Below are 10378 nucleotides of genomic sequence, written 5' to 3' on the forward strand. Positions count from 1 at the left end.
TAATCCAGGCTGCAGAGAGCTGAATAAGCGACTTTTCTTGATACTAAGTATATTTTTTGTTGCTTTCCACATCTGAATATCTAGCAACTGTATTTCGCCTGCCTTTCTGTTACATTGAAGCTGTTTTTACTGCATTTAACTTAATATTGCACTTGGAATCCTTGTTTGTTACTATTTGACTGTATTTGTAGCAAATTCTTCTGTGTAAGCTGTAGTAGCTGATTCATAGCATTTATAAGTGTTTGCTGTACCTGTTTCTGCCTGTTTTGTGAAAATTAAGAAAAAAAAGAAAAAATATCTCTTGTTTTTCCTGCTTTACTGGTTTAGTCCAGTTTCAGAGTTGCTGATTCCTGGGCTTTGGTTGTAGTTCCTGTGTACTGTTTCCTTGCCTTATTTGGGGGAAGGGAAGCTACCTTGCTTTCCTGCTTTACTAGTTTAGTCCAGTTTCAGAGTTGCTGATTCCTGGGCTTTGGTTGTAGTTGCTGTGTACTGTTTCCTTGCCTTATTTCGGGAAGGAAGCTACCTTGCTTACCAGTGGGAGTGGGAAGCATTGAGCTGCCTTTTGTCCAGTTTTGTGAGGTTTCAGCCAGTAACTAGTAGTTTATTGGTCGTTTTGGGCCAGTTTCTAGCTTTTTCCAGCCCCCTGGTATAAAACTTTCAGCTTGTACCTACTCAGCACAGACTCCACGTGGGCCAGCAGAGTAATCCAGGCTGCAGAGAGCTGAATAAGTGACTTTTCTTGATACTAAGTATATTTTTGTTGCTTTCCACATCTGAATACCTAGCAACTGTATTTCGCCTGCCTTTCTGTTACATTGAAGCTGTTTTTACTGCATTTAACTTAATATTGCACTTGGAATCCTTGTTTGTTACTATTTGACTGTATTTGTAGCAAATTCTTCTGTGTAAGCTGTAGTAGCTGATTCATAGCATTTATAAGTGTTTGTTGTACCTGTTTCTGCCTGTTTTGTGAAAAAAAAAAAGAAAAAAAATATCTCTTGTTTTTCCTGCTTTACTAGTTTAGTCCAGTTTCATAGTTGCTGATTCCTGGGCTTTGGTTGTAGTTCCTGTGTACTGTTTCCTTGCCTTATTTGGGGGAAGGGAAGCTACCTTGCTTTCCTGGTTTACTAGTTTAGTCCAGTTTCAGAGTTGCTGATTCCTGGGCTTTGGTTGTAGTTCCTGTGTACTGTTTCCTTGCCTTATTTGGGGGAAGGGAAGCTACCTTGCTTACCAGTGGGAGTGGGAAGCATTGAGCTGCCTTTGTCCAGTTTTGTGAGGTTTCAGCCAGTAACTAGTAGTTTATTGGTCGTTTTGGGCCAGTTTCTAGCTTTTCCAGCCCCTGGTATAAAAGCAGCTAAACGCGTTAAGCTGAGCTGCCACTGTTGCACACTAGGGCAGTGCCGGTTAAGCAGGTTTAAACTATTCGGCTACCTAAAGTCCACTCTTCAAATTTCCCTTAAAACTACCTTCCTCGAACTATACTACTGATCAAATCAGCGTATCCTATAACTAAAAAGATCAACTCTACTTGTCTCCAAGTAGACTATTCTCTATCTATTAAACCTAGCACTTGCTCCTACAGTACTTATTACCTTGATACGGCACTCTTGTCATAGATAGTACCCCAAAAAGGCAACCCCCCATTTCTCGGTCACCCACGTCCCCCGGAATCTTTTTTTAAAGTTTTTCGTCTACCCTTCTAGCATGTCGAGGGATCAGTTGCTAGTGTCCTCTCCTGCTCAGCTGGTGAACCTGGGAATATTGAGGCAATGTTTCAATTGCCTCATGTACACAGACAACCCTTTCCTCCTCCCACAAAACACAAATACATGTGAGAGATGCAACTATACGGCCAAACTGGAGGCTGAGCTCTCTCAACATAGGACTGGCAAGACCAGTCAGGAGGAGAAGGTTACCACACACACTATAGACCCAGTCTCACATAGTACCATTACAACCTCAAATCATACACATAAACACACAAAGACATACTCGGAGGCTCTGATCAAAAATCTACCAAAACAGCAGAGGCCACCAAAGCAGACACCCAAACAACCACCACCTCAGAACACAACACCCGCAACACATAGACCTCACAGTCAGAGTGTCAAACAGTCACAGCCCTTAAGGCCAAACACAATGCCAGACACACTAGTCATTGGTGACTCCATAGTCAGACACACTGATGTCCCGCTCACCAGACTGAGTAAGGAGAAGGTCACAGTAAGCTGCCTGTCGGGCGCTAGAATCCGCCACATAACGCAAGCACTCAGGTCTCTCAACAGCAGGTACAAATATGACTCAGTCATTGTCCACGCTGGTGTAAGCGACCTGAGGCGCACCTCCTTGGACTACATGAAAAGAGACATTGAGGAGCTCTCTGATTATGTAGCCCAGGCAGGTATGACCCTGACCTTGAGCAGTATCCTACCTTCACCAAGAATGATGCCACAATACAGAGATAAGATGATCAGCTTTAACAATTGGCTTAAACACTGGTGTCATTCAAAGGGGATCCAGTATCTGTCTGCCTGGGATGACATGCTGGACAAGCCACGCTGCTTTGCAAGGGACGGCTTGCACCTGTCACCCTGGGATTCTGGATATTGGCAAAGGCTCTTGCCACCCCATAGTGCCTTTTTAGGCAAGGCTCAAATTCTAAACCTACCACCCTAGAACACAAAAAGGGAAAAAACTAAGGGTAATGCTGCTCAATGCCAGAAGTCTAAATCTCAAAATGCACGCACTCGAGGCCCTTCTCAGTATGGAGAACATCGATGTCTGTGCTGTGACAGAAACCTGGTTCAAGGCTCCTGAGAGCACCCCAGCGCTATCAGGTTTTACCTCATATCATGCGTTCCGCCCCAAAATCCGGACAATACCAAGAAAGGAGGGTATCCATATTCATCAAGGACACCCACACCTCAAGACTGGTGGCAACGCATGATGCATCGGAGACCATCCAGGTGCAATTAACCATAGGCAAGACTGCTCTGCAAATTGTAGCATGTTACAGGCCACCCTCACAAACTCAGGAAACTCACATGGCCTTCCTGAAAACACTAGAGGGATAAATGTATCACCAAACACCATCATACTAGGTGACTTCAATTACCCTAATATAGACTGGGAACACTACTCAAGCCCAAACACCCTAGCCCAAAAGTTCCTGGAATTCATAAACTCAAATGCCATGGAACAACTAGTCACCATCCCCACAAGAGGAGATAACATACTTGATCTCATCATCACGAACATGGGAGCACAATGTTCAACACCGAAGTATACCCTCACTGGTGAGATCAGATCACAAACTAATCTCGCTGGAGGTCCTCATCCCACCCCCACCTGAAATAAAAAGACCACAGTAAAGAACTTCTCAAAAGCCGACTTCACACTTCTAAAGACTAGTGTGGTCTCCTTTCAGGCCCCCGAGCGGGAAAACAATACTCAAGCCGCTGAATCACTTACAAACGCCTTCTACCAGCACCTGCAGGACTGCATGGATAAGGCAATCCCAAGCAAAACAAAGACTCTTTGTACCAAAGGCAAGCGTCCAGTCTGGTGGACCCCAGCCATAAACAAACTCTACAACAAAAGGAGGAAGCTACTACAAGATAGAGCAAAATCCTTAAAAGGTAAGACACCCTTGATCACTATAAGTAAAAAACTAAGAGCTCTCATAAAATCATCCAAAGCAAATTTCGAGAGAAAATAGCTAAAGACTCAAAAGACAATCATAAGGCCTTCTTTAGCTATGTTAGAAACCTAGGAGGAAACTCCCAGATATGCTCAGAACTAGTTCAAAATGATGTGAAGATTACTGATCCTACAGACATTGCCAACATACTGGCTGACAGGTTCAGTGCAAACTTCTCCCCTCCCCAAAGGAGAGATATCTATACCAAATGAGTGCAGCCCCCAAACATCTCCAGCGCCCAAGTGAGAACTGCTCTCTCCAAAGCAAAAACACAGCATCCATGGGACCCGATGGTGTCCCGGCTGTGTGCTCCACGAACTCAATGAGGAATTAAACCCACAGCTAGGACAGCTGTTTAATCAAAGTCTTACCTCTGGATACGTACCCAGGGAGTGGCGCACTGCAACTGTGGTCCCACTTCACAAAGGCGGTGCCTCCACAGACCCTGGAAATTACCGGCCCATTAGCTTGACAAGCCTTATCTGCAAAGCCATGGAGAGGATCATAATGGACCTCATAAATAAAGACATAGGGAATTTGCAGACTTTGGATCCAACCCAGTTTGGCTTTGTCAAAGGCAGATCATGCCTTTTAAAGTTGGTTAACTTTTTCGAAACAGTCACCAAAGCCATTGATGAGGGAAAGGCAGTCCATACAGCCTACCTCGATCTGGCTAAGGCCTTCGATACAATACCCCACTCGGGTATCATTGAAAAACTCATCAGCTTAAATGTTAACCCATACATCACAAGATGGGTTGCAAACTGGCTGAGTGACAGAACCCACAGGGTCAGAGTTGCTGGCGCCATGTCAGACTCAAAGCCTGTCACAAGTGGTGTCCCACAGGGCTCAGTCCTGGGCCCACTCTTGTTTGGCATCTACTTTTCCAAGTACAAGCAAACACAGGAGGGTTATGGCTGACAAAGTTTGCAGATGACTGCAAACTGGGCCATAGTAGAAAACACATCTGACACAGATATCCTTCAGAAGGGTCTCACAGAAGCGGATAACTGGTGCCAGAGCCACGGCCTAAAGTTAAATGCCAAAAATGCATAGTCATACCCTTCGGGAAAAACAAGGTTACCCCTAGCTACCAAATAGGTGGCAATCCACTGAGCACAGAAGAAGTTATCAGGGACCTGGGGACCCAGGTTGATAGTAGTCTGTCATTCGACACCCATGTAGCTAAAGTAGTTAGGAAGTCCTTCTACATTGCCCACCTTATCATGAAGGGATTCTCATCTAGATCAAGGGAGGTCATAGTCTCCCTTTACTCATCACTCATCAGACCAATGATTGAGTACAATGCCCCATTCGGAATGTATCTGACCCGACACTTGCAGCAGCTGGAGAGGCCACAAAAGTTCCTCACCAAAAGGATAAAGGGTCTCAAAATCTGTCCTATGCTGCCCGACTGAAAGAACTCCAGCTCTATTCAGTCGCTACCGCTTGCTCAGAGGTGACCTTTGCCTAACATACAAGGCCATGTCAAACCCAGATTTGATGAATATGCTTCACCTCAAAAATCTAGATCCATCAGAGCCACAAGGGCGGGAGACTTAAACCTCGACACGGCTATTAATAGGACGTGCTGGAGAGATAGATTCATCACCCAAAGACTCCCTATGCTGTGGAACAAAATCCCGGTACATGTGAGGCAGAGCACCTCGCTGGCCTTGTTCAAGAGAAATCTTGACCAATGGATGGGAGATCGCAGATATACCCCAGGAATTACCTCAGTGTCACTGCTCGACAGAGGCACAGCAAAATAATGGGTATAGTTCCCCATACTAAAGGGGTGGCGTAAGCCACAAAACAATGGGCTAGACTTATAAATGCCCTCGGGCAGATAGCCTAGTATGAACCTATGAACCTATGAACCTATGTCACAAGATGGGTTGCCAATTGGCTCATGGACAGAACCCACATGGTGAGAGTTGCAGGAGCTAGGTCTGACTCTAAACCTGTTACAAGTGGCGTTTCCCAGGGCTCAGTCCTAGGACCCCTCCTGTTTGGCATATACTTCTCAGAAGTACAGACAAGTATAGGAGGACTATGGCTGACCAAGTTCACAGACGACTGCAAACTAGGGGCTATAATTGACTCACCAGCTGACACAGACATCCTCCAAAAGGGTCTCACTGAGACAGATACCTGGTGTCAAAATCATGGCCTCAAGCTAAATGCCAAAAAGTGCATAGTTATTCTCTTTGGAAATAACAAAGTATCCACAAACTACCATATAGGTGGTAGTCTACTAAATACAGAAAACATAATAAGGGATCTGGGGGACCCAAGTAGATAGTAATCTCTCCTTTGATAATCTAATTGCCAAAGTGGTTGGAAAATCCTTTTAAGTGGCCCACCTAATCACAAAACGGTTTGCATCCAGATCAAAAGAGGTCATTGTGCCCCTCTACTCATCACTCATCAGACCCATCATAGAGTACAACGCCCCATTTGGGATGTACCTTACAAGACACCTGCAACAGCTGGAAAGACCACAGAAGTACCTCACCAAGAGGATCACTGGCCTCAAACAGATGCCCTATGCAGTTCGACTGAAGAAACCCCAGCTGTACTCGGTTGCATACCGCCTGCTAAGAGGTGATCTCTGCCTGACATACAAGGCCATGTCCAACCAAGAATTGTTGGACATGCTCCACCTAAAGAAAACCTTATCCCCTCGAGCCACATGCTCTAGGGATCTAAACCTTACCACAACAATAAATAGGACGTGCTGGAGGGATAGATTCCTGTCCCACAGACTGCCCATGCTTTGGAACAAGATTTCAGTCTACATTAGGTAGAGCTCCTCGCTAGCATTTTTCAAGAGAAACCTTGACGAGTGGGTGGGAAACAGAAAGTTTACCCCAGGGATCACTTCAGTGGATCTGCTGGACAGAGGCACAGGGAACTAATCTAAGGGGGTGGCAAAAGCCAACACATTCTGGCTAGGCTTATAAATGCCTTCGGGCAGATAGCCTAGTACCTACCTATGAACCTATGAACAAGTACCGTGGATTTTGCAGAAACTCTACAGTACTAAGTATAAACTCAGACTGCTTCAGTAGATCCTAACAGTAAAGCATACGTACAGAACTGCACAAAATTAATCACAGAAAAAAAGTCAAATGAAGCACACAGAAACCAAAAATATTAAAGTTCAGTAACACTTGCGCACAGCAGAAACACACACGCACACACGGAGACACACACACACACACACACACACACACACACACACACACACATACAAAACCACACACGCGTACACAGAGTTTTGATTAAACAGACGCTTGAATTAAGTAGCTCAGTAATGATGGATGTGACATCAAGAGATCCAGTTTTCCTAATTCTTTAATATAACTTAAAACTGACAAAAGAACACTATATCCAAAATCAAAATTGTTCAGCATGGAATTATCTGCATAATTAATGTATATGCCCTGTAATTTGTTGAGTAAATGGGCACAAATACTTGCAGTATACCTTATTGTTTAAACAAACAAATGTGAGTAATAATGTAATAATAACACAAAGAATACACTAAGAGTGAAAGATGTTCATTTCCTAGCTAATGTCTAACTGATGGGTGTTTCATTTAGACTTATTTTGAATCAATTAGAAAGCAAACAAGAAAAAAAAAAATTTTGCCATGGTCCTATTTTTCTAAAATTATAGCATGTTTTTACACACACACACACACACACACACACACACACACACACACACACACACACACACATACACACAAAAATGTAAAAAAAAATGATGAATAACATGTACAGAGTCTGGAATATCACTGATATAGTTCATTGTGGAAGGTTGTACTTACACATTTTAGTCATGGCTTCACTAGATGTCTGCTTGTGAGATAACTAATACAACTTATGTTCATTTACAAGAGCAGAGTACCTTGGCACAGATTCCATGTCGACAATTCACAACAAGCACACACAACATTCTGTCATGGGATTATATATTTCTAAAACAGTACTGCACTCAAAAGGAAATCTTGTTTATTACCTAAAAGGAGATCAGAGTACAAACTTCTGTTTCTCTTTACCAATATGCCTCAGTTACGTAAGAAGGGGTTACTGTGCAAACGAATGAATCATTCAAACTCTGTACCTTTGCAGTCTTCATATACTGGATCCCTATTAGGAGGCAAGAGGAAAAACCCTGTACCCATAGATAGTACATCTCTGACAAATGTCTTTCACTTTCCCTGATTATTTACTGCATGTCACAATTGACAGTGGGTATATCTCCAGGAAAAGATATTTAGTATGGAATCAGGGATGGCAGACTGTGGGAAGTGGGAAAAATAATGGCAACATGGGCATAAGTGCAATCATGTAAGTTAACAAACTGACACTACAGCTCAATATTGTAGGTAAATCTGGTGACAGCACTCATGATCTATTTGTTTTAACCTTTGTTTGCTGTCAAAGTAATTATTACTAATATTCGTAGATGTTGGTAATAATAATAATAAGTATTCTGCTTATTTTAATTACTTTGTTGTTTAGAATTATCATATTTGAAAATTATTATAACCAGCTATCTTTTTGGTTCTTCCAACAGCCAGAAAATCTTCTGATTGATCTTCGAATAACAGTGCCCCGTGTCAAGCTGATTGACCTAGGAGAAGCAGTGCATATTACAAATCATTACTATGTACACCAGTTCCTTGGCAACCCAGAGTTTGCTGCCCCTGAGCTTATCCAAGGCTGTCCTGTATCACTGAGCTCTGACATCTGGAGTGTAGGTGTCCTTACCTATGTGATTTTAAGTGGAGTCTCTCCATTTCTGGATGAAAGTTTAGAAGAGACATGCATGAATATATGTCAGCTGGATTTCTGTTTCCCAGAGGAATATTTTTATGGTGTCAGTCTCGGGGCACGAGATTTCATCAAGGTTGTCCTTCAGGGTAACTTCCGGATGAGACCCACAGCTGCAACTTGTTTACAGCACCCTTGGTTACAGCCACACAATGGCAGTTACTCAAAGACTGCACTAGATACCACCCGACTTGCTTCTTTTATTGAAAGGCGCAAATATCAGCATGACATACATCCTGTAACTAACATTAAGAGTTTCTTGCCAAACAAATATGGCCCAAGGACATAATCTCCATGAAAAATGTTTTGCAAAGGAAGGACTTCTGGTGCACAGTGCATTAATGCCCTTTCTTACAGCTGTAATGGACAATTTTATAAGATAATGATTTATTAAAGCCATAATGCTGCTGATTTTTGAAGCCAATGCAAAGCGATGTTTATCCACTTTCAGCATCGCTTGTGCATTATTTGACTCACATATGGGCTAACTGCTCAGCTCAGCATAACTGTCTAGAATTTTAAAGACACAATTATTGACTATGCTATGTACAATATATAAAAAAATGAATACTCCAACAGTGATACCACAAACTAAACATGTATATGTGTTTTTTCAATAACTACACTCATAGATAAGTACTCACACAATCATGGAAAAATTTCAAGTTACTCGAAAGATTATGGAGATCAAACATGCATTAAACCATAATTAAGTTTACACAAGCAGTTAGATTTTAGTATAATTTTGCTATTATTTATACATTAAGGATTGTGTTAACAGTGCCTGCCTGTCACATATCTGCCTGCTGCTTCTCTAAAAACTTTTTTACACAACATTTAAATCTACAGTTCTGTTTTGATTTTAGTCACTGTTGGATGAATAATGCACAGCCTGTACTATTCTGAGCATTTGTCTGCTGTAAATAAATGTTTTCAAAATGTTTGTATCTAGTCTGACTTCATTTCAAATGCATTTATTTTTCAAAATCGTCATTAATAGTGTGGAGGCTATAAGCAATCTTTACCCAACTCTATATAGAATAAAGGTTATTCTTAAATCCTTAGCTACAGTCAATGTGGGAGAAGGACTCACAGGTCTAGTGGAATTGAATGAAAATAGCAGGCTTGATGGGAAGGGGGATAGAAGGGGAGCAGGAGAAACAGGAAAGGGAGGGGGTATGAGGAGTAAGTTAGGAATAGTAGGTCTGGGATAAAAAGGGAATAGGTAGCAAGAGCAAAACTTTTTTTAGAAGCAGAAGACCATTACTCTTCAGAAAGCATAAATCTGTTGCCTTTTACTATAAATTTATGTGTACAGGATCAATACATTTTTATTTTTGTTTGCCCTATATTTTTAGGGTCTAGGCCATGTTTCATTCATTAAAGCCTTGAGTTTGGTAAACGCAGAGGGGAAGGAGCACTTAAGGCAAACAAAGCCCATTTTGGAAGAGTATTAATGTAGTGACTGTTGGGATTCGAAGTGGAATGCGCATTTTATGTGTATTGCTGCATGCCTATCAGCTGTACAGTGGCATGTGTGATCTCTGAAAACTTCAACTCCTTTCAAAAATGTCTGGTGTGTCAGGGAACACAAAAGTGGAATGTTACCCATTACTGGGATGATTTCTGTCCATTGAGCCTGCATTATCAAAAGGATGCGAGTCAGGGACTCCAGGTGTGAGGCAAGGTTACAGGAATTTAGGAAGACTGCCACAGAGTTTGGGGTACCACTAACAGAAAAACATATAGAGGGACCAGTTACATGCTTAATCTTCTTGAGCATTGAGATAAACATGGAGGAAGAGATAGCATGACTATAAAATAAAGTAAA

The 10378-nt window shown here is 42.2% G+C and overlaps 1 protein-coding gene across 1 annotated transcript in view; it reads left to right on the forward strand.

Annotated features, from left to right (window-relative positions):
* Positions 1 to 9490, forward strand: part of KALRN (kalirin RhoGEF kinase) — a 4346166-nt gene extending 4336676 nt beyond the window's left edge. The window contains exon 60 of the mRNA XM_044074926.1: positions 8291 to 9490. Within this exon, the coding sequence (XP_043930861.1) occupies positions 8291 to 8836 (546 nt within the window). The 3' untranslated portion in view covers positions 8837 to 9490. The remainder of the gene's footprint in view (positions 1 to 8290) is intronic.
* Positions 9491 to 10378: the final 888 nt, after the last annotated feature.

This window comes from Protopterus annectens, chromosome 6.part0, assembly GCF_019279795.1.
Source record: "Protopterus annectens isolate FY-2018-M chromosome 6.part0, PAN1.0, whole genome shotgun sequence".
NCBI lineage: Eukaryota > Metazoa > Chordata > Ceratodontiformes > Protopteridae > Protopterus > Protopterus annectens.